This window comes from Nyctibius grandis, chromosome 4 (genome assembly GCF_013368605.1).
Source record: "Nyctibius grandis isolate bNycGra1 chromosome 4, bNycGra1.pri, whole genome shotgun sequence".
NCBI classification, from domain to species: domain Eukaryota; kingdom Metazoa; phylum Chordata; class Aves; order Nyctibiiformes; family Nyctibiidae; genus Nyctibius; species Nyctibius grandis.
The window spans coordinates 30,486,835-30,512,326 of NC_090661.1; the positions used below are offsets into that span (position 1 = coordinate 30,486,835).

Here is a 25,492-nt window from a genome sequence, read left to right on the forward strand (position 1 = left end):
GATGGAGCCTTCTTTGGCCACCTTTTCATTTCGTGCCTCTCCACCACTCTACTGTTTACAAACCAACTGTCTCCCCAAGGGGAAGAGGAAAGTAAGTAAAATGCAATAGGGAGTGAAGGACCCATTATTCATTTATTAGTAGGATGAGACATGGGTCAATCAATGCTGAGGAAGGGAGATACAACAGGTGAATGATGTAGAAGAACACACTTGAGAATAAATGGACCCAGGTAGTGAGTACGTCTGGGTTAAAACAAAAGAATTTACAGAGTATAGTAACTAAACATAAAAAAAAGGGTGGGAGAGAGACCAACTTGGAAAATGAAAATTGCCAGGGTGCAGGGAAGAAGAGAGAAGAAGGAATACTGAAGCTGTGAAGGCGAATGAGGGAAAGAGCTCACAAGCGCCAAATCAGGATGAAAAGGGGGGAAGAGTGTAAGAGCAGGGAAGAGCAACAGAAGAAAAGAGTAACGCATCAACAACATAGGAAGGATTGAATAACTGTATTACTTTACTGCAGCCATTTGCTGGATCACAGTCTGTATGGGACACAGCCAATCCAGGAAATACCGCACAAAAACATACATCAGAGACCTTCTATATCACCCATAGGGAGGAAAACACTAATTAGCGGAAGATACAAATCTCTGACAAGTGGCGGTAAAATTTTTCGTTCATATTCAGAAGAACTAACCTTTACTGCCAAACATCCCTTCAGTCTGGCTGCACAGCAGACTTCAACTTTGTGAAAAGACTGTGAAAACCATGCCGAGTCTGATAATGTAGCTGCCAAGGTAAAATCACCACTACAGTAAAGGTGAAAGTGAGTATTTTTGTATTTACTAGTTCATGTCAGTAAGTGAGACATCTCAGGTGGCTTCTCTGAGAGCTGGATCTGTGCCGTGTAACCCAACAGCAGCTGGTTCTGCTTGCTTATTTCTCCCAAAGTTTCTGTTTCATGAGAATTAGGGTGCTTGCAACAGTTTGTAACAGAAGGCTGAGAGATGGATTTTAGAAAGCAATCATCTTAATGACATTCAAGACAGACTTTATCAAGCGTCAGATTATCACCAGTCTATACTATCCAAACTCACTGACAGTCTGTTCCAACTTTGTCCAAAGAACAGCAGAAAAAATGGTCAGGAGATCCTGGCTTATAACATCTGCCTAATTGTGCCTGCCTTATGTTCCCATCCTTATGCTGTTGTACACACACTCACACAAATTATATTTCTATTTTTGTGGGCGAAAAACCTGGAGCAAGGCAATGGAAAGACTTGTTAGACCACACAGTGAGCAAGAGGCAGAGCAGGAAGCAACTCTCATGCTCTGGTATTACCCATCCAGCCTCCTCAGCCCTCCTTTTGAGATACCTTGGTAGATGAAAGAAATTATGGGCAGAGGTGGCAGTACTGCCTATTATTAAGGTTGCCCAGCATATTGCATTACTAAGTCACTTTAAAAAAAAAAAAAAATTAACCTTAAGTGTTCTAAAAATCCATGTACAGGCCATAACCTGTGATGCCTCATGGGCACCTGAGTAGGAGTCGTAATCTGAATAAGGAAGGCTTGACCAAGACATTCCTGAGACATCTCACCTTGTATTATCTCCCCAACTTCCACATTGCTACGCCAAAGGGTTAAGCCAACTCTGCACATGCCTCAGAGCAAACTCACAGCTTGAATCACATCTCAATGATCTCAGTCACATGAGGCTTATCCTAAGGAAGGACATAGCCATCTGGAGCAGGTATATTGAAATATTTAGTAAGGACTGGCTTTCTAGAAGAGTAGTTAATAAACACTCTCCAAAGCGATAGTAATATAAAGAACAGGTAAGAGTGCTTTCTGGACAGCCTTTCTGACAAAGTGGTTTAGAAATAAGCAGAGCACACACAATTCCTAGGAACTGTAAACTCAAGCCCTTGTCAGAAGTGTGAAAAAGCCCCAGAGTCTCATTACTACACAGCATCCAAGCAGAGGTAGTGTTATATTTTGAAGAAAGTAATCTGAGTACATATTTCACTCTCTTAAAAGATGGGTGTGATTCCTCCACTTGTCCTCTCAGCACATTCACCCACCAAACATTTCATGAGAAGCTCTTTATCCCATCTTTAATACAACCAAACACAATATTCTTTGAGACATATGCAGCATATAAGACTTCTGGGTCACACATAGACCTAGAAGAAAAGAATAAAATACTGAGAAGATTCTCATCCATCAAACCCTATTCATGTTGCGCTGGCTCAGCCCCCCTAAAAGAAATTTGTAATCCTGTAATGAAAGATCATAAACAGACTTCCTGAGAATTTTTAATTAAAAAAAAAAAGCTGCTGTTTCCTAGAAGTAGGAAAAAAACCTGATGCGTTTTCATGAGAATATATAATCATTTACCAAGCATATTGCCTGAAAGCACAGGACAGAATCCCTGTAAAAGCTGAGAGGAGTCACCCCTGTGAGCTACTGACCAAAGGGTTGGGGCAGCTGCTCAGAAAGGGGGTCAGGTTTGTTCCCATCCCTGCTCTGTCAGTCTCCTACAACACTGATGAGATCTCTATCAGCTTCATTTTTTACTCTTGCTCTCTCTGTTTTTTTCAAAAGACATTTTTGAAATCTCAAAAAAAAAAAAATTTAGAATAGGAAAGCCATTTTGCATCTAATTGCAATCACAACAGAGGGGTGACTGTTTCTGGCCCCTCCTAAACCCTGAGCATTTAACTTTGTGCTTTAATAAGGTCCTTTTAACAAAGTCTTTGTGTGCAAGAACAACTGTAATGTTTAATACAGGTAGCAACTTGGAACAAAATTCTGATCAAGAGTATTATTTTATCTATCCACTTAATTTCAGCTGTCTTTTCATTTCTCACCTCTGGATTCAACTCAAAATTCAGGTGAACTTTTTTTCCAGGTTGGATTTTAGCTACATCAAAGCGAACAGTCAAAAGCTGGTCATCTGGTGTAAAAGTATCCTCATCGCAGACTGTCAGCTCCAGGATGTTCTGAGAAGAGAGGCAGAGAAGGATGTAAATGCCATATTCTGGGACTACTGAGACCAAAAGGAAGGTCTAGTAAGAGTGAGCATGCAGCAACCATGTTGTTCAACGTGGCCAGACTCCTACGACAGCGTAGAGCTCAGACGGCTGCAGCAAGCGTTCGCTCAGTTAGCCCTGTGGCTCAGACTGCACAGTCAGGGACTAACTCTAGAAGAGGTAAATCATCAGATTTGGCAATGAACAAGAGCTGAAAGGAAAGGCAGTGTGACACGCATGATGCTAATATGTGCTGGACAGAGTAGAGATAACACATGCTGTACATCACAATCCTTTCTATGTGGATTCAAAATTACTATCTTTAGAAACTTCAGCATATCAGCAGAAAGTAACAACAGAGGGCAAACTCTTAGCCCTTTACAAAGGGAAGGTAAAGCACATTAAATCTTGTTAAAAGATTTTAAGTTAAATTGCAGTCATTTCCCTTGCATTTCCTCAGGGCTCAGATTACCCACAGCAGTACACGAAGACACAGTACTATTAAGCCGTAGGAAACTGACCCTGTGTCTAGGTCTTGTATCACTTGTGCTCAACTTTATTCCAGATGATCCATAACCCTTTCAACTTACACTCATTCAAACCATGGGATGGGCATGATTCTGTTATAAATCTATAAGTCAGACATACATTTAATTTCTTATAGCCTATTAAGCTTTTGAAAATATGCTCATTTACTGATGGAGTGGTTAGTATTAAAAGGTGGGGTTTTTTTCCTTTCTGAAAAACAGCATTAAGTTATGGTACCTCTCTCAATTTACAAACAATGTCATTGTTACTGCATAAAGCAGAAATTACAAGCTCACGGCAACATACAACAAAAATGCCTTCAAGGCTGCATATGAGAAAATATTACTAATCCTCTAAAGAGTTTATAAAACCTCCCATCCAGTTCCTGGGGTTGTAGTGCTTAGAAGATGACAGAGACCAGTCAGGGCACCACAGAATCCATACCAAGGCTTGCATATCTTCTTTCTGGTAGGAAACAGCATCTCTCATTCTGTCTCTGACACTTTCTGCATCTTTCCATTACCGTCCTATTCCCCAGCATAACTGAGTTCAAGCCTCTGTGTAAGCCCCAAGGCTTTCATAAAGAGTCTGCATGCAGCAGCTGAAGATGTCCCCTTTAGAAAGCACCTGCTCACTATCACAGATGCAGATCCTACCTTTACTTCACTTTGTATCATGAAGTGGAAGGTTTCATTCCAGACAGGGTTTCTACAGTTGCGTACAGTTCTTGTTTGGGCTTCCCGACACGAAGATGTTGGCAGCCACAGCTTCACATAGCAATCAGTTAGGGTCACTGTGTTAACAAAAAAGATGTATATAATTAGTATAGCAGTAGTTTTTTTATTATGTCTTTTGCCCAGCCAGGAGAAAAAAAGATTAACCTCTGAGGAGTCCTAAATAGTTCATTAGACACAAAGGAAAAGATTCTAAATTTAGAGGTACTTTTCTATCTAAATTTATGTCAATTCCAAACAAAAGTCAATTTTAAACTCCTAATACTCTTTAGTAACATAAGTCAAAATATTCAATTTCAACAGCACTGAACTGAAACATTCTGGCTTTTCTCATTTTTCACTTCTATTTTCAAATATTTGCCAGACTCCACGCAAATTCACGTATGACTTCACTCCCTGAAACTTCACTTTTTAAAAAAAAATCAAGAATTTAGTTTTGGGGATTTTTTTGTCCTAGTCCTAATTGTAATGTACAAGTCATTCACAGTGAAATAGCAGTGAAGAGACAAATACACTGATTTTTCCTATATCTTTCACAAAGGTGCCCCTTTCAGAAGGGAAACGGGCAACCTGTAGATAAAGAGGCACTGAAGAGTTGGGGAATGAGAAATGTCATGGAGCAGCCAGTGAAGGGAAGGATAACTTCTTTCCCAATATAGAATTTCTATTCTGTTTCATTTCTATTGTTAACTGCTTCCTAACAGTTTAGAAACAAAACGAGTTCAAATGAAAAAGAAAATGGATACAACTTCTTCAGCCAAAAACCCTGAGACACTACTGTAAATCCTAGAAGCAGGTGTACAAGAGTATTAAATTCAGGTGACAGTGACTTTCTTGCTAACCTATAAACATGCCATCACTGATACTTACACAGGTCTGCTTTGCGGAGATTTTTCATGCTTATAATTTTTACAGTAAGCCAGCACAACTGAGGCACTTCTGGCTGCAGAACAATGAGAAACATACCTTAATTATTAGAAAATAATTCAGTTATAACTAGCACCACCTATCCTAGAGTATAGTAAAGGTATGTAAAAAAGTAAAAAACCTAGTAAAAAAACCTAGAAAATTAGTAACCATAGGCCATTCTCATACTAATGCAGTGAGTATGTTTTCATTTTAATTATTTGAGACAACTTCTGAGAATAAATTCTTTCTTGTGATACCATATAATGTCAGATTCCAGCTTTGTTTACTAACCAGTTGTGTTTAAGATTCATTTTTTTTTAAAGATTTAGGTTTTGGAGGTTAAGTTTCAATGCAGGGAGTAGTACGAAATGCCACAAGATAGTTTTCAGAAAAAAAAGCCATTACATAATTGATCCTGTAAAATCCAGCTACCTTCAAACTAGAGTTCGCTCCTCAAATTTCAAGCTGAGTGCAACAGTTTACAGCACAGCACTTCCCGGTGTGCCTGTTTGGAGACCATGGAATGCCCTCCTTCCTCCATCAGAGACGGCTGCCCATCTGGCACGTAACATTACTGCAGAACACGACAGACACCGTCCTTTTTATAATGCTCAGGACAGCACTGCTACTACTGAATCTGGCTGTGTGATATGTAACATCATGACATCCTTCACCATACCAAAATACCTGACTCCTAAAAGTAAAAAAAATGACTAAAAGAGAGAGAGAAAGGTTCTAGAAGTGAACAGCCCAGTATGGGACCCCAGAGCTCTTCAATTACAGCAGCAGAAGGAAGGCTGAGATCAGAGGCTTGGGGTAAGCATTCTTACATTTCACACATAGGTCCAGCTCCCTATAAGGCAGCTCTAGCATTTCAGTACAAATTTGATATGACATAAAGCAGAAGCAGCTGTATTTTTTTAAATTTTTGTTTCTTTGGCTCTGTGTGATTGAGTAAAGATAGCCTGTCACCCACAGACAGAGTCTACATTAATTGAAATGAAACCACATTACCACAACATGCAGAACTGATATATGTACATAAAACAGGAGCTGGAGGAAAAGCAGAACGGAAGAAAGAATGAATCACAAAAAGTCTAAACAATGTAAGAAAATGGAAAGTTGCACATAAAACCCAAATTACATATCTGATAGGATGAGAGTAAAATTGCCATTGTGTTAGGTTATGCAATTACACCAAAGAAGCAATAATAAAAGTTGTAATTGCATACGAACGCACAGACATACAAAAAAAAAAACAAAAGCACAAATAGGCGATTCAGAATGCCCTAGCTTATTCAGGACTTTTCCAATAATAAATTATTTTAAAAATATGTTCACATGGAAAAGCACTAGGCTGACCTCATTGATCTACCAAGGAGAAGCACTGAGGTATAGCAATATATTGACATCCCATAGCATAGGGCTCTACACGGGAATATCTTGAAGGCTGCACAACCCTCTCCACTTTTTGTTTTCTCCCTTCCACTCCTCATCACAGCTACACACAACCCTCTACTTGGTTACAGGAAAAACAAGACAATCTTGAAAACATCAGAAGTAAAATACTACATATAGAAGCAGTAGCTAAATTAATTAAATTGAAAGGAGCAATTAAACCTTCAAAGAATCATGATTTCTGAGAAACTGTCTCCTTAGGACCTCCTGGTGTACCTCTCATTTTGTTATGCCAATCTCCTGACAGGAGCAGATTAACTATCTAAAAAGCAGTAAATCACCAGGCTAGATACTATTTAGAGCCCACTGGAAAATTCCCGACCCACCAGTTTTCTCTCAGAAAGTGTCATTTGAACAAAACCAGCAGGTTTGGAAGAAACCCATCAACCTCAGCAGAATTTTTGGCAGTAATGTTTCTGGAGCTAGAGGGAATGATAGGAGTAGATGATCAGAATTGCTGAAAGCTCAAATTTTCACCCAAATACAGAGGATTAACTTTTTATCCTCAGCTTTAGTAGCATCTATATCCAGGAGTTTGGAGAAAACTTATTCATGAGATGGCTGAAGGACTAAGAAAATACGCAGACACAAACCCAATTATTATTCCATAGTACTAGCAGGTAGTGAGTTCGCTGCTCTCCCAGATCTAGCAAAGAGTTAGCCTCATACTTCTGCACGGAATACAGCTAGGGAGCAGATTCAGGAAACTCAAGGGGAAAAAAAAACCACCACATTAGACAATTTTTTATTTTTTTTTTAAGCTATCATTTGATATCGTTTAAATGAGCCATTACTCAGAAAAGGGAATTATTTGTTACATATCCAGTACGTACCACATTCAGTACCTTCCAATACCTTTTACCAGTTCAGCTTCATAAAAATTAGCGTTCAGAATTATTTTAAGTGGCAGACACTGAATAATCCATTTTATTTGCTGATCTGTCTCCATAAAGCAAAGGAAAAACAATTTAAAGACTTAGCCTAGAGTGTTACGAGGTATGACTACCATCATATAGTGAGGTCACAGTAAAATCAAGACTAAAATCCAGCTCTCCCAGTTCCTTGCCCAGCATCTAAACCACAAGTTCTGAATGTTTTCCACTATAGAGAGCACACTCACAAAAGAAACAAATATTCCCTTAACTAACCATCAAAAATAAATCACCTCTCATAATAACAGTTAAGCTTAGGGAGAGATGGAAAAGGCTGATGGAAGACTGCAGGTAGCACAGCCATTGTTCATACCCTGCAGCCCTCTCCCTGCATCCCAGAAGCTGCCCTCTATACAGTACCTCGTCTTCAGCGCTGTACAGTCTTTCACGATTCCCCTTCCTGACTCCAACCTTCCTGTGCGGGTTTGCTCGGATGAACCAGTCCTGGAGACAAGGAGCCAAGAGAGGGACCAGCGATGAAACTCAGCAGTCAACAATTCCTAGTTTTCACTTTCTACTCAGATTTGCCATGGCAATAGCAGGGGATCCTACCTTTTCTCCTCCTCATGATGGAATACATCTCCATCTCACCAAGACCATTTGTCTACATCTCCATCTCACCAAGACCATTTGTCTACTGCTCTTACTAATAAACCTGCCCACTGCAGACCCATTTGACATTTAAGGATCAAAATTCCCCAAGCATTTGCTTTTGATTAATCTAAATCAAGAGAGCCAAACAGATCCTCCTGCCCCACAGCTGATTTTCTCTTACCAAAGGTGAATAGGCTGATGATCCCATTAGTATCTCTGTTTCACAAAAGGCAACACTGTAATGGTCCAGTCTGTATGTCGCACAGCTGGCAGGTGCTCCTGGACCACACTATTTTCTAACGAACTGAGGCAGGGAAGAAGAGCTGTATAGATGAACTCATAGCTCCACCTCCCACTGATTTCAAAAGCACAAATTATGCACTTCTTCTGTGCCACATGAAGATTTTTTTTTTTTAACACCACAGTGATTTAGAGGAAAGGAGACTTTTTTTTTTTACCGTAGACTAATCCTAAAATAAAATAGTTATCCACCACCAAAAAGTTTGAATAACCACACACAGAGGGATATCCTGGGGCAGTTGCAACACTCAAAAACTAGAGAAGACCTAACAGAATAGACCATTGCAACTACTGATATCTACTGTTACTTTCTCTAGTCCTAAAATCCATAACTGTGCTTTGGCAGCAGCAAGTGGAGTGATCTGAACATCCAAACAGCAGCATTCCAGCTCCCACTGGTTCCTCCAGCCAGATGCACAACTGCAAGGGTTTTCACCAAGCTCACTACAAGTTAGAGCCACAGCGTGGAGGCTGGCTCTCATGGGCAGTAGCAAACAGTTGAAGAAAACAGCTTGTAGCTTTTCTTCTTTCTTGTTTCTGTTACGTAAGGGATGTTACAGGGTAAGTAGAGCCTGCGGGAGCTTTTGTTATTGAAAAGTTTTTAGCGAAAGTGCTGCCTTGAATTAAATTATGTTAGAAACCCATATAAGCGTTACCACTAATAACTACATACGATTTTTTTTCAAAATACGTAAACATTCATGTTTAATTTTCAAGTCTGATTTATTTTTCATTATAGAATAATTTCACATTATTTTTCTGTAATAGCACTCAATACATAACAATACCTAGTACCATTACTAAAATACTAAAATACCACAGAAGCCAGCTATTGCATTAAATATTTTTAAAATCACTAAAACCAAGTGTTATTCCACAATGAGAAACTGCAGTTGAAATAATTTTTTTTAAAACACCGTTTATTTTACTTTTTAAAATTCCTAAGTTTCTTTCTAAGTCAGACAGAAAATCCCTTTTTGAAGCAGGACTTCTTAGAAAATAAAAAAATCTGTTTTTCAACCATTTCTAATGAAAGTATCTGACTTATTCCAACTGTCTTGTAGAGGAGAGCTGCCTTACATAACATTTCAAGTAATAATTGTAGTTAGTCTGGTCTTTCATAGACTCAGGCATTGAATACATAAAGTGCCTGCCTTAGGTTATACTATCATTTATGCAAAAAAATTGTGATGAGTTCCCACCTACAGGTTTTTTGTTGGGTCAGTTTTTTATTTTGTGGAGCAGTCTTATTACAATAGAGATCTATTTCACTTCAGTTATATGATAATTCTTTCAAAGTAACACTCCCTGATTTGAAACAAGAGATTCAGCTCATGCTGTTACAACAGGCTAAACACAGCAGCTGTTCCATCACTTCGCTCAGGCACTGAAGTCATTTTATGGCTTAGTTTGATGACAGTGGATTCACTCCAGCTCTTCAAGAAAAGTTACCTGTCCACTTAAATAATATGTCATGCTCCCCACTCAACTCCCACCCTTTCCACAATCTCTACATTTGGGCTTTTTGTGGATTTCATAAATTAAATTAAGCAATATTAACTGCTCAAGCAGCTATGTTGCTATACTATACATGCTTGATCTGCACATCACGAGAAAGAAAAAAATCCAGCTAAACAGCTCTCCCATGCAAAAGCAGACACAGCCCAGCAATAGTAGGAAGTTCCTTAATGACATGATAGTGTGCATCACGAACAGTGGTGCAGGTGAGTCAGAAGTCAGGAAGCCACAGGCCAGAAGACAAGATAGTATTTCACCCATACCATGATAACAACAGAAGCCTTCAGCAGTACTAGTTAAGTGGTGACAGGATGACTGGAGTCACATAGACACAAACTGGCCACGGAACTTGCAGCATGGGTGCCTGGGGCAGCAGAGGAGCAGACCACTTGCAGCAGTGCCAGCACAGGGTCTGATGCCTCTTTGAGGGGCAGCTGTGAGAGCTGGAGGCTCCCAATTGCCACCAAGATCCCAGATCAATTTTGACACAGACTCAGGATCACTTTCCTCATGCAGAAATTTGACTCTGATAATCAGTGGTTTCTCCAAATTCTCACAGGGTCTCACAGCCATTTAACATCTAATATAAGACAAAGGGGGAAAAGCCCTCACAGTCTGGCTCACAAGCCTCCAAAGATTGCTAACTTCTGGTAGAAAGATGCTGTGATAAAGAGCCAGAGACCGCTCTTTATCTGAGCTCTGACACACCAATGCTGCCACGGGATCCAATTTCATTTCTAAAAATACTAATGATTTTGTTCCTCAATACATTCCTCAATGATTTTGTTCCCCCTAAACAAAAGGTGTTGGGCACCATCTCTAAATATCAGACTTCATCTACATGACCCAAATAAAACATCCCAAAATTCCATCACTCATAATCCCTTTTTGACATAGATTATGACACAAGCTGAAGTTACGATGACTGAAATCAATAAGGAATTAAGTCTTCACGCAATTTTCAGAGCATCTGTTTCAACCATTTTGGAAATATGAAGAACAAGAGATATTAAACTGCATTTCTCATTTTGATAATACAGAGAAGACCACAGGGAACATCTTTCTTGTAGGACAATCTAACAACCTGTTTGACTTATTATTTTCTGTTGCACATAACAAACGTGCGCAATTTGTTCGTATTCTGTTAGAATTAAAGTTTTGCCCTAATACATGATTCGTTGTAACCAGAAAAAAGTATTCACATTCACATTGCTGATTTGGGCCTTATTTACAAATTAATTGCTCCATTTTTCTCAAGTTATTTCATAAGTATTTCAATCTGAGGTGAGTTGACACAAGTGACAGTGATAACAAATGCACAAGCTGCTTTGTGTTATTGCTGAGGAGACAGGTGCAGAGGACTGAATTACTCTGGAGCACCTTCCTCTCAAACAGCACTACTGGAGTCACCCCATTCACCACTAAGGGAATGCTAAGTCACAGCACCCAGGATCCACCTGTATCTCCAGCTCAGACACAGAGCTGAGATCAGAAGATAACACCTATTTATCACTAGCACATGGGACACAGAGTGGTCCCATACTAGAGGCTCTAAAGTGAGATCTACACCACCAGTCAAGCATGCGATTGCACGCATGGGCTAACAGCCTTTGGGTGGTGGAATTTACCAGGCTCCTAAGGCAAAAGAAGAAAAGATCCCAAGACACCTTCAGTGCTTGTTCTTTATTGACACTCACTTGTATTACTTATTTGATTACAGCTGTGGGCTTTTCCTACAAAGACACAGGAGGACAGAAGTAAGTATTGAGTATGAGTTTGTAATTGCAACTGAGTCATCATCACTAGTTAATGAAAAGAAAGAGGCAAGAATGTTCTCTGCTAGCACCTAAGGGCTGAACTGCTCTTTGAAAGTGCCCAACTCTCTCCAGTGACTATGATTATCACCCTACACCACTCTGACACTTTATTTACCTACAGCTAGAAGCAAGCTTCCCTCCTCCATTTTTATTTTGGAAAGCATTTGTACACAGTACAGCAAAGGAGGGCAGTTGGTAGGTGTGCAGCAGCATCAATGAAGTATTTAAAAAAGCCCACTAACAATGACCTAACTATTCATATACTTTATCTAGTCACTTATTTATGCATGGCCAGCAGTGTGAAGGCCAAGAAGGCCAATAGCATCCTGGCTTGTATCAGAAATAGTGTGGCCAGCAGGACTAGGGAAGCGATCGTCCCTCTGTACTGTGATCAGTTTTGGGCCCCTCACTACAAGAAAGACACTTTGGTGCTGGAGAGTGTCCAAAGAGCAGCAACAAAGCTGGTGAAGGTTCTAGAAGAGCAGCTGAGGGAACTGGGGTTGTTTAGTCTGGAGAAAAGGAGGCTCAGAGGAGACATTACACTCTCTATGACTACTGGAAAGGAGGCTGTAGCAAGGTGGGTGTCCGTCTCTTTTCCTTTTTTTTTTTTTTTTTTGTTTGGTTTGGGGTTTTTTGTTTTGTTTTTTAAAGAATTCTTGGGAGATGCAAGCCTCCACTCTTTCATCCCCAAATACTTCAGCTTTACAGAACTGGAGAATACAAACAGTGTTTGTAACAGGAGGAGCATCTCGATTAGATGATCTGGACAAGAAGAAGTGACAGACCTCCAAAGAGAAAGCAGCATCTCTGGGATAGTGTTAAGAGTGAAGATCAGGTGTAGTTACACAGCTGCTATACCCTTCTCTGAAAGAGTGCCACCTAACGCCTGATGAGAAAGAGAAGAAAAAGAGCACACAGAAACAACAAGTATTTACATGGGCCTCAGAAATCCCACTGAATTACTTATACCATGAATGAAGTAATTTTATGATCATCAGGCTGGGGAAAAAAAAAAAAAAAAGTCAGTGGATTCACCAGTATTTCAGAATACTGCAAAGACATACCATAGTGTTCTCCTTGGGGATGGGTCATCATTAGCGAGGGGGCCATTAATAAAAATCTCAATCCTCTATCCAGCTAGCTATTTCCACAGGACTTCTAAGGTTTTGCCTTTGATAAGTTAAATTCAGTTTGGATCAGCCACAGGTTAAAAAAAATACTAGAGTAGAATACACATGTACAGAGAACAGCGTCTCACAAGTCTTGATGCCTTAAAAAAAGCTGGAAAAAACAAAGAGAGAGAACACATTACAATTTCTTGGGAATTTCTTTCAAATTAATCCTATCTGTATTCCTAAGGGAAACAAGGTCCACATAATAAGGCTTCTTGGGATACTGGCACAACACAGCTTGGGGATTTCACATTGACCTCTGAGTCAGTATAAAGCAAGGGGCAAAAATCAGATATTAAGGTTAAATGCAGAGGGTAAATGTACAGCTGACTGATAAGTGCATTAAGCACATGTACTTTTGTGCCACTCAGAACAGAGCAGGATCGATAAATACTTTTGACTTCCTATGCTGCTCGTGCGTATTTCCAGAAACGCAGTAATGTAGGAAAGAGAAAGCTGGCTATTGTTATTTCTATTGACAGCCCAATACTCATTTCCCCTAGCATTTCCATGTCTTTCCAGCACCATGAGAAATACCTTAAAAACTGCAGGATTTGCTAAAGAATGCACTTTTTAAAGGATAATTGAACTTCCCAGTGCTTCTGCTAAATATGAGTACTGACTCAAGTGGATACAAAAATAAAAATACTAAAGTGGTCCTCCTGTCACTGAAAACACACACCCTTTGAATTCAACACATCTATGAAAGCAAAACACAGTTACGCCTCTAGAATAATTACATTTCAATCAGCAGTAGATACCTGGTTCTCTGACAGTTAAGTAGAGAGGTAGGGGAGTTTGCCTCCAACACCTGACCAAAGAACAAACATCCCCTGACAGTCAGATAGAAAATGGACAGCAAATTGTGAGAGAAAACCTGAATTAGCTGTTAATTGAATGGAGCTGACTTCCATTTCCTGATGTGTACTGTGAACTCTACAGGACAAGGACCTCGCGTGTAACTCCAGGTATGTGCCATCTGGCATCAGTTCAACCAGAATACATTGTTCTGATTTTTTTCTTCTCATTTCTTCCTGACACACTACTTTAATGCTATTGACACATTTCAAATTAACCTATGGGGTAATATACATCGTTATGCAGATTCCAGTAATGAATCTCCCCAGTAAAGGCCGAGGTGAAATTTGCAGATAAAACATGCTTAAACTTGCTGTGTTTCACAATGGAGTAATGACTGCAGCTGTCCAGATCTCATTTTCCACAACACCTTATTACAAACACAGGCTAACCTCTGCAGACAAAGCATTCACAAAGAGCTTGTAAAATACAGTCTCATCCACTCAGAAGCTACTCCCCTGCCAAGCTTCTCATTACCAGCTCTGCTTTTCATCTTCCTTGATTTGCTAGCAGAAAAAAATAAAAAAAAAAAAACAAACCTCTGGTGAGTTGGGAAATAATCTTAACAGCAGGGGAGCTCCATTGCTCTACAGTGTTAATGACTGGCTGTGTGGTGGAACGCTAGAGGAAAAATATCCCCACACCCTATGTTTAAAACATGGATGTGCCTGCAATGAGTCTACTGACTCTGACGAGGACATAACAATGCTACAGTTGTACAATGGTTGCATTACAGTTTAGGTTTAGATGCATATAGCCACTTTGCAATGGGAACCCGTAGCACGGGAGACAGAAAAGAATGTATTGCAAAGGTACGGAGACTGGTCAACCCCACAGCAAAGTTGCAGAAACATGCTTTAATTCCCACTTGTTATAAAGCAGAAGGAAATGTTTGTGGTGGTCAGGTTTGGCAGGGCCAGTAACCATAATTAGCCTTTCATAAAGATTTTTTTCCCCCCGTTGGGGTTATGTAATGATATTTTTTGTTTGTTTAAAAGCTGAAGGTTGAATGTAAAATTTAACTACCCATGATATTGTAGGACTTTTTTTTTTTTTTTTTTTTTAGAGAAAAGGATTTTAATTTTCATCCATAATTTTCTGTGCAGCATTCTCCTCCAAGTTACCGCACCTAGTTAATCAAGCTTTGCAGCTCTACGTGTTTACCCTTAAGGTAAACTCAGCCTGATATTTACATCAACACCCTTGACTGAAACTACACGGGACATGAATCATAGTCTCTGTGCTATTCTCATCACAATTTCTGGTTTGTAGGACATTATGCAACTCTTACCAGACCTGAGCTGACTTAACTGTGATGGTCAGCAACCCAATAACCAATTCACAAAAAAACAACTAACCAAAAAAAAAAACCCCACCAACCAAAATAAACCACACACACCAACAGCACTACTGTGCTTAACTGCATTTGTGGATAAATGTGCAATAGTCAAAATCATAGGCATGATTACACACCCACAAAGCTACAGCAGAGAAGATGAGGTACCCAACAAAGCTTGTAGTTAGTAATTTACAAAGCTTATAGTTAGTAACACAATGTTTCCCAGGTCTCTCCCCATTTCTAACTGACATACTTTGCCCTGAAATTGAAAGGTCCTTCTGTCAGATGCAGTTCATTTCAGAGAGATTTGCTCAGACATTTGCAGGAAATAGGACAGTAATAAATATCATTTTATGGCATGCCCACTAAATACAGCAGCCTACTCTTGCAACAGGCTAATGAAGTTACTGTTCCTGTAGCTCAAGGTCTTGTGTTATGACATTTTGAGATTATAAATACAGCAGGTGATGCCTTGTTGAGGAGTGAGTAGAGAGTCATTGCAGTGTCATGTAAGAGGGTACTATGCCCCATTAATGCATTTGAAAAATGCGATGGGTAGGAAAGAGCATGCAGGTTATGTGTGGCAGTGCTAAAGCCCAGACTGTACAATCCAATCACTTTCAGGACAAAGTTTCACTCATCACCACCAAAACACCAGTGCTGATGGCCTTAGTGGGGGGCATCTGTGCTGTGAAAATAAAGGGTCAATAGAAGTGAGGTTCCATACCATTGCTGCGATCTTTCCGCTCCTCCCAGTTTGATATTTGGGAAATCCACAGGCAGAAGCTATAGTCACACAGAGAAGATTTATCAATATTCCTTCGTGCAATAAAGAAAGTTTTCATGGCTTAGAAGAGCAATCTCATGGTTTTGTGCAACTTTACTGAACTCTGCTACAGTTTCACCAGGAGAATCAGAAGTGGAGGAAGAATTATTAGATATAGTCTATATAAATATTGGACTGATCTGCTCCTTAGACCAGAAGAACCACAATTCCTCACATCAGGGCTTTAATTATATCTTTATGCTTAGGAGGGACCAGCACAGGGATATGCATGATCACATTCCTTTGGATAGCAAGCCAACTTAATAGTACCACCATGAATTGAAAAAAAATTAAGTAATAAATAGATTTACATTCAACAGCACTTGGCAGGCTCCTCATCTTTCTCCCAAGAAAAATTCCACATCTGACTCTTATATTTCTTCTCCTTTCCCTTCAGAAACATACACGAGTCACCTGAATACATAGCTTATAACCTCAGGGATCACTTTATTTTCCAGAGAGTAACTGCTCAAACATCTTTACATGGGGTCTGGCCATCTGTTGGTGAAGCCCCACTTCTAACGCAGATGCCATTTGATTTACATGCATGCCTTAGTTCCCACCATGTCTCAACCTGTTGCCATCAAGAGTATCTTACCTCCAACACAGGGAGTGGGAAGGAAGATGAAACTGTCCTAGAGTGAAAAGGTAGTATTCTGTTTTCTCATCTTCATTCAGAACACACCACTTTCAGCAAAGAAACACACCCAGCCAATCTGTAAAGACAGCACTCCTGAGGTTACCCTCATCTAATGCCTCACATGCAGCAGGAATTCTCTCAGGGATCACTGTGCTGCAGGAGGAGTATATACACCAAATTATCGTGGCTATGATTCTTAAATAGGACTAGGCTGGAGGAGACTTGAGGGAGAACAAGTACTGTCCTCAAGCTGCCAGAAAGCCTCTAAATATCCTATTCGCCATATCAGCATGCAGCCAAATGAAGCAGGAGCGACAAGGTTTGTGACTGAACTGTGTTACAGCACAACTGAAGTAGCGAAATAAACATTTATTTGAATTCCTGAACAAACCTGCAGCAAGCGGAGACTTGCCCTAAAGTAAAATATCATTATATGTACCAGTGTGAGGCATTTATGTCTAAAGGCCATTGCAGCTGCAGATGCCTGAGCCAATATTCAGGCTTCCATTGACTTCATTTCACAGCCCACCTTTCCCAATGGAAGCTAAAAACCTTAGTAAGTACACTGCTGAGAGGGAAGACCACAAAGAAGCTGGTGTGGTTAAACATCTAATTTCTTGAAAGTACAGTATTATATAGGAAGCCTTAGGACTCTCCTGAGTAAAATCTCGTCCTCCAAGTCCCTGGACATCTATAGCCAATAAGCATGGCGCTTTTTTTTTTTTTTTTTTTTTTCAGCCATAGAAGTCCTTTTTCCCTGAAAATTCATGTTGGGCAATTGTATCTTGCTTTATCTTCTGCAGTAGTTTTTATTTTAAGGAGAAAACAATACGGGCTCCCTTTGCTTATCTCTAGGGAGATACCAGCATTTCTCTTCCTACCAGTTGTTGAGCTCTGATCACAAACCCAGAAGATATGCAACAACAGAGCACAGCTTAATAAATCACTGACATACCTTTGTATGAATCATTTGTTGTATCAATTCATCAGCTTCTGCTTTAGATGGCCAGCAATAACTAAGCCTAACCATTGTCAAGACTTTCATAGATGCCACAAAACTCTGAAACATTCTTTTCATGTTCAGCCTAAGTTTATTCCTCAACATATTTGTTCTCACACCAACATTGGTCTTATAGCTTTATCTCCCTTCTCTAGATTGTTTTCATAAAAAGCAGACAGGTCCATTCTCAATTGTTGCTGTGACAAGCAAATTAACCTACAGTCATCTGGTGTCCTCTCAAATGGCAGCTTTTCCCTTTCCCCTACTTCCTCATCCATGCATCTGTTATAAGTTCATTTTCCTCAAACACAGGTGACTAGTCAACATGCACTGTCCTACATGAGACCTTACGAGAACTTTGTTCAACGATATTAGTATTTCCCTCTTTCCACTGGAAATGTTTCAACCTCCAACACCTTTGGATCTCATTGCCTTTTTCAAAGCCATGTCATATCAATATCATGTTCTGATTAGACATTGCTTCCTATATTTGTCTTTTTCTCTTCTGAGGTGTTGAGTAAAGTGTCTCACCTGGTAACTGAGCACAAATGTGTGATTAAAAGTTTGGCCTGGTGTAATATTTGCCACATCAAAAGCAATAAAGATAGTACCACTTCTGCATCAGTTTAAGATTTTTGGGTGTGATTCCAAACACATTTTTCATCTACTAAAGTTAATAATACTGTATTTGCACAGCACTGTAAAGAAGTGAAGTTCAACATAAATAACACTGTTTGGCTTGTAAATAAATTCCTTGGAAAAGAGCAAAAATCTCTTCAACCACCCTGCTCCAAAATACAGCACCCTCAAGAGAGCAATACCTTCCCTTCCCTGCTCCAGCATTTTCCCAGGCAATGCTTTTCCTAGGACACTGAGCCATTTACTAACACTTCTGCTCCACAGCAGAAGTGTTAAACACACACAATGGCAGGCCATCAGCGGTCTGCCCTCTCTGCTACCCCTTATCACAAGATTCGGCTCCCTTCTTTGCCCTGGCTCTGCTGTTTATCTGGTGCTGCCCTGAGCAACCTAACAGAGAAGCATAAATTTTACCTTCATGGCATTGTGGTGCTTGCATTTTAAGTTTCATTCCACTTCGAATCACTGCAGTTACAGTAAGACCTGTGTTTTGGAAGTGACTGGAGATGCTGCCACATAGCAATTTGCCTTTGACACTGGAAGGTAAGACAAACAAGCAGTTATTTTCATATCAAGCCACTGTTTTCTTAATTAGACATTTTATATTGTTTCTTCACTACTTCAGGCTTCAGAAATCCACAACAGAATTTTTATTATAAAAATCTTCCGAAGTATTTTATTTAAAAAACATAAGAATTCATTGTTTACTTATGCAGTAGCACCAACACCGAGTGCAAGGAATTACAAAATCTTAGTTGCTAAGCACTACAGCTGAAAAGAAGCTTCAGCTACAGAAGCTTCTTGGCTACTTAGAATGTAACTTGGTCATCATTTGTGGAGGAAAAGGAACCCATATTTTTGTGAATACAAACAGGTCCTTGTCCATAGCAATCTAGCAACCCCACAAAAGGAAGTCTACCTTATCTGTAATACCTGTTTATATGAATGGGTGGTCTTGCAGGTGCAGGCAGTATGCTCTTTTTTAAGGGTGGTCACAGTTGAAAGATCTGGTACATTAGAGTCTAAAGTACCGGGTTAATTTGCTTAGTTCAAATCAAAACCAAAAGGTTTTTTTTTTTTTTAAAGCGTTTTTAAAGCGATTCTGCTGCAGGGACAGCAAAGCGAGGTGATTGCGATATAAGTGCAAGTCAATTTAATTCACTGGCACAACTTGCAATTCTTACTAACATAATCAAAACCACAGTTCTTCACCTTGACCATTTTGTCACTTTCAATTTCTCAGTGGAATTGGGTCTTCCACATTTTTAAGGCTCTTTAGGAAGTTACTCTGGTATTATCTTGCTCATCCCCCCCTTCATCATGTGGCCTGTAGTAAACACCAACTATGAGGTTTTCTTTGTTGGCTCAGCTTCTAATTTTCACCCACAAGCTCTCAACCTGTTCATCGCTATTTTTCAAAGACAGCTTTGTGCAATCAATCTATTTTTTACATGTTTAAGGACTGCCTGAAGAAATTCGATGAACTATATAATACCAACCCATGATGTTTCCAACTGGATCATCCCTTCGTTCCTCCCTTACCCTTTGGAAACTCATTACCTTATGAATGGGTGTCAAGCCTTATTTTCTGCAAACCATCACATGTGGTTTCCTACAGAATAAGCAGTAGTTTAGTACTCCAACCTTCTTTAAGTACTAACTTCCTGCCATATTTTGCTAGGTTTATCACAGCTTTATACATATATACACACACACACACACATATATATATAAAAACACTTTTATTTCCTTGTTCTTTCTGTGTTCTCCATACATGAGAAATTATTTATTTTATGGAAGGCTACAAAAATGTCTTTTACTTGGAACAGAGGAAAAAGCAATCCTGAAGAGCTGTCACTTCTTGCGCATAATCCACTTTGGTGTGTAAATCCAGGTTCATTTAAATGCTTATCACTTATACAGATCATTCACTCTGAACATTTATTAAAAACTAGAATACCCCAAGTTATCCTGCCACAGGGCAAATACAAAAGTGCTGTACAAAAAAGTTGCTATTACTTAGATCCCAGTTGCTCCACTTCCTTTGATTTCTTCAGCTGATTCCCAGAGCGCAGTCAGTACCCCTTTGACAACGGTATGATGGTGCAAATCTCTTGTCTTTACTTGCTGCTCCAACAACTGACTCTGTCCCACTCACAGATACCTTTTGTCTGCAAAGGTAAGCCATGCACAGCTCAGACATTGTCTGCACTAGAGCCTTGCTCAGCTAGACCTTGAGCCCACAGCATGAACAACAGCAAGTGTAGTAATTCAGCCAAGTTTCAGAACACTGAATTTGTTTGGTTTTCTGTTAGGAGTCACTTGATGCTCTGGAGCTGCCCCAGTAGCTTCTGGGAGGCCAAAGCCAACAACCAGAAGAATCATTCAGAGCCAGGACTAACCACAATGGCTCAGGGCAAGGACAACCACCTTGCACCTGGCCTCAAGGTGTACTAGGAGCTAGATGCAATCACCCAGGCTCACTGAAAGGTGTAGGACTTGGATTTTTCCTCCAGTGTGGTTTAGACAGAGATTTTGAGCAATATATTTGAAAGAAAGGAAAGAAAAGACAGAAAAGGCAGCTAAGTGAATAGCTGCTCATACAAAGATGGAACAGTCAGGATCAGGATCCTGTGCCAATTTCTACAACAGTATTACCGCATGAATTAATCAAATTTTTAATACTCTTCAGTATTAGCATTGCTGCAGCACCAACATCAGCCATATACGCCCCCTCAAGTGCTACAGGCAAAATTTGTTCTTTTGGACAACCTGAGACACAGAGAAGGGGAGAGATAAGAGAAACTGAAGTGAGAGCCCAGGTAAAACTCTTGGGATAACATTTGGTAACAGCAGTTCCAAGCCTCTGCACACTCTGTCTAGAGTAGAATATGAAATATTTTGATTTATTTCACACGATTAATCTGATGATAAGGTTCCTTAAATGGTCCAAGTTCCTTTCACCAAGAACACTGAGTCAATAAAATATTTGTTGTTGTTTTTTCCATTATCCAGCAACCTTCCAGTGTACGTGTCTGTGTACGTATATAAACACATTTAATTGTGGAATTCATAAAATCTTATCGTAGAAGAATTTCTGTAAGACTTAATTCATAAAAAGTGTTTCAATGGACCCTGCATTATATATAAAAGACTGAAAGGGATGCATAAGTTATCAAATCCATTAGGTGCAGACAGTGACAGAATAATCAAGAAAGGTTACAAGAACTTCCCTTTCCCTAAACCACCACAAAGTAGGGCCACAAAACATTTCCCAGAACCTCATGTTAAATTTTCTCTGTCTAAAATCAAAAGCCACAATCACAACATAGCAAAGACTATATCAAGGACACCACTTCACGTTCTACATCCTGCCAAGAGAAGGACATTTGGCAAGTAAAATTCCATGGTGCTCAAAAGTAGTTCATGTCCTGCAGGACACTATAGGATGGTGACCAAGAAACTTCACGTGTTAAGAAATTTCCTTTTGAACATTAATGTGATGAGCTGTTAAGCATTCTTGGCAAATAAGCAAGTGTTTCATACCAGGAAAAACACTGCGTGGCCAGTTTGGATTATGAAACGGTATGAATCATGAGAACTATATGATTAGCTGAGTGCACTTTCTCTCAGAATAATCAATTTTTCCAACCAGGCCTTCCTTGGAATAAAGCTGAGATATTAGAAAGACAGGTTAGCCTGCAGGCTATTTTTGTACACATCTTGTTTCTGGACTAACATGCACCCTGCATGCATACATACTCTTGTAAACGTATGGCAAGAGCAAGACTTAGGCACCCATGCGAGTTCTTCCTAGGACAAAAAAAGCTGGTGCATTCCTCCCATGTTCAGGAAGGAATGTGAATTGGCACTCCTTTGTGAGAGCACTCTAACTCTGGGACTCAAGAGAAAACAAAGCAAAACAACCCCAAACTTACCTGCTTCCCATTTCTGCTGAATGTTCCTTTGACTTGGCATGCCAGGCTGATTTCTGCTTAATAACTAGCCTTGAATTTAAATGCCAGTACAAAAGACACATTCCTCCTATAAGACAAGAAGCATTTTAACAAGACTGAAGAACATATGCTCTACAGTGAGTATGTAGACTGGTGGACAACTCTCCTGCCATAACATGGAGTTTCAAATGAGGTGGCTCCTTACACACCAGTTTAGGAAACTAAAATTAACTATTAGGGTCCCATATCTTGTTCCAACAAAGAAGTCCTGACACTGTGGCAGGACTTATGGAGAAGCTATGCCTTAAAAAACTTCATTGTATATGCCTAGCAAATTTGAGTAGACAGTTTTTGAAGAAAAACATTCCACCTTCCCATCTATATGCTGGTATCTAGATATCTGTATCTCCACAGTGTCCAAGCATCTCTGATTCAGAAAGGACTTCAAAAACAGGAAAGCAGAAGTAAATCATACCATGCAGTTCAACTCAGATTCACATCAGGAAAAAAAAAAGAGCAACTCAGGAGGAAGAATGGAAACTCCCATCCTGCTTGTCATGGTTTAACCCCAGCCAGCACCTAAGCCCCACACAGCCACTCGCTCACTCCCCCCCCTCAGTGGGATGGAGGAGAGAATCAGAAAAGGAAAAGTGAGAAAACTCGTGGGTTGAGATAAAGACAGTTTAACAGGTAAAGTAAAAGCCACACGCACAAGCAAAGCAAAACAAGGAATTCATTCACTGCTTCCCATGGGCAGGCAGGTGTTCAGCCATCTCCAGGAAAGCAGGGCTCCATCATGCATAATGGTTACTTGGGAAGACAAACGCCATCACTCTGAATGTCCCCCCCTTTCCTTCTTCCCTCAGCTTTATATGCTGAGCATGACAGCATATGGTGTGGAATATCCTTTTGGTCAGTTGGGGTCAGCTGTCCCAGCTGTGTCCTCTCCCAACTTCTTGTGCACTCCCAGCCCACCCACTGGTGGGGCATAGTGAGGAGCAGAAAAGGCCTTGACCCTGCGTAAGCACTACTCAGTGATAATGAAAACACCTCTGCATTATCAACACTCTTTCCAGCACAATCCAAAACATAGACCCATACTGCTACTATGAAGAAGATTAACTCTATCCCAGACAAAACCAGCACACTACTACAAACAAGCATTCAAAGGCATGACATGGTGGCAGGCCGAAAGGCATCTGAGACAAGAGTACTTGAAAATCTTACATGGAAAAATACACAAACATCATTCAGCAAATACAACAGGTGTCTAAATCCTGCAAAGCAGGTAGCTGTGCGGCACCAATTCTAAAGAAAAATTATAACATTAAGTTGCAGTTTCTCTTATTGCAGCTTAAGTAAATAAGTGCTAAGGACATAAAGGACATGTCCTTCCAGATATCAAGGAAGTTTAATCACCCAGATGAAGTCACTGTTTGAAATACATCTGAAAAACTCAGTTTTGAGCCATGCGTCCTCAAAGAGAAGTCTCACAATGAAGAGATTACTTTCTACTGCTGTGCAGCAGCAGTCCAAGATGGACTTGGTAAGTGACTTTCCCGGTGTCAGGTACCCTGACATAATAAAAGAAACTATGCAATATAGTATTACATTGACTTTTTTTGCTTACTTTTTATTGTAATAAGGAAAAAATATATCAAGACAAGTGTTCATAAGAAAAATTGTGAAAAGCACATTAGTAAAACTAATATTTATTAAAAAGAGAAACACATTAAATACATATCAAGAATTATACCCATTTATAAGCCTTTGCATCATTTCAGAAAGTCAAATTTCCTGTCTCTGGTTTTGAAATACAGAATCACTACATTCAGCTCAATGTAAAAGCCACAAAAGTAAACAGTGTTTGTCTGCTGCCCTTTTGTACTAGATATTTTCCAGCTGCAAAATTCAGTACTTTTCTCTGAGTTTTCTGCGAGGTGAGGTGAATTCCATCCAATGGCATAGCAGCATCTGACATTATTTTATTCATTCACATTCATAAGGTGCGTCTACCTTGAATATTTATGTTTCTAAAATGTATAGACACATACAGAAATTCCTTGAACAAAGGTCTGGCTGAATTGCAAGCCCAAGTGTAAGGAAAAAAAAAAAAATCTAATTCAGACTCTTCAAAGAAGCCTTCCTTCCTCTTACACAGAAAGAGAAAGATGAGACTTACAGCATTTTTAGAGTTTCATCAGCTCATGATGATCAAACTGTAGGAAGAGGCAACAGAATCCCATGATGTGTCTTTAATTGCTAAATATAAAAAGGGAACTATTATTTCCTGAAAAACAAATGGTTACCAAAGTAAAGTACTCTACAATGAACTTCCTGGAGACTAAAAGCCATTATAATCCTTGAGAAGGGTAGGAAGGAAATATCACAGAGATCTTTGAAACAATGAACAGCAAAAACGGAAAGCAGATAATGACTGCTCAGTCTTGAAAGTACATGGACATCAGCCTACAGTAGCAAGTTGAAAGCAAAAGGACACATTTTCTCTCTCAGTGCATAGTTACAATCTGTGGAGTTCCTTGCCGGTGATGTAAATTGTAAGAGTTCATGGAGGGAGGTTCAAAAAGCAAGAGAGATAAAGGTATAGAAGAAATCAGTGTTTCTTCAAACACTGCCACACCTTTGACAAAAAGAGGTGCTTCACTCAGTTGAGTTTGGAAGATTATTCTCCAGATGCTTGAACTGTTTGAACAGACCTTTCTAGTCATCTGGTATCAGCCACTGTAAGATAAGATGCTGGGCTAGATAATTCCCTACTTTTCCCCACACAACAAAGCAACATCCATGTTGTACTGTACATCCCTTTGGCTTTTGTAAGAGCATCTGTTTTCTGGAATGAATTTTCAGTGTTATGTGCGCTACTCCCTCCCAGTTTCCAGCTGTTAGTTTTCAGTATTCTGTCTTGAACCACACAGCTTTCGTACACTGCAGCCTTTCTGTCCCCTCAGATATAGAAGCTGCTCATGTATTGGACGTATTGATGACTTTCTTCAACTTTCTCCTTTGGAGAGCCAAGTTTAGGGTTTTGAAGAGCCTGTCTTTGCTGTTCAGAACATTGTAGCGATTCACTTCCACTAACCTGCTGAAATCATATGGCTCAAAGGTGAAATTTAATGTACGATAAGGAGAATCTTTCGCCTCAATGACGAAGTCACCAAAGGATTTCTCTTCTTCTGATTCACGTTTAACTCCTTCAGCAAGAAAAAAAAAAAAAACACT

General features: G+C 39.7%; 2 protein-coding genes across 3 annotated transcripts in view; both read right to left on the minus strand.

The window, feature by feature from the left end:
- Positions 1-18,793, minus strand: part of LOC137662038 (cytosolic phospholipase A2 epsilon-like) — a 34,475-nt gene extending 15,682 nt beyond the window's left edge. Inside the window, exons 1-5 of the mRNA XM_068397918.1 lie at positions 18,711-18,793; positions 7,954-8,037; positions 5,165-5,237; positions 4,217-4,353; positions 2,871-3,002 (exon numbers count right to left, since the gene is read on the minus strand). Of these exons, the coding sequence (XP_068254019.1) occupies positions 2,871-3,002; positions 4,217-4,353; positions 5,165-5,237; positions 7,954-8,037; positions 18,711-18,716 (432 nt within the window). The 5' untranslated portion in view covers positions 18,717-18,793. The remainder of the gene's footprint in view (positions 1-2,870; positions 3,003-4,216; positions 4,354-5,164; positions 5,238-7,953; positions 8,038-18,710) is intronic.
- Positions 18,794-20,144: 1,351 nt separating this feature from the next.
- Positions 20,145-25,492, minus strand: part of PLA2G4F (phospholipase A2 group IVF) — a 31,270-nt gene continuing 25,922 nt past the window's right edge. Inside the window, exons 20-21 of one of the 2 annotated variants that reach the window (XM_068397913.1) lie at positions 22,235-22,340; positions 20,145-20,467 (exon numbers count right to left, since the gene is read on the minus strand). In XM_068397913.1, coding sequence (XP_068254014.1) covers positions 20,350-20,467; positions 22,235-22,340 — 224 coding nt within the window. In that variant the 3' untranslated portion in view covers positions 20,145-20,349. Of the gene's footprint in view, positions 20,468-22,234; positions 22,341-23,948; positions 25,465-25,492 lie in introns of those variants that run through there. The other variant, XM_068397912.1, reaches the window with a different exon arrangement.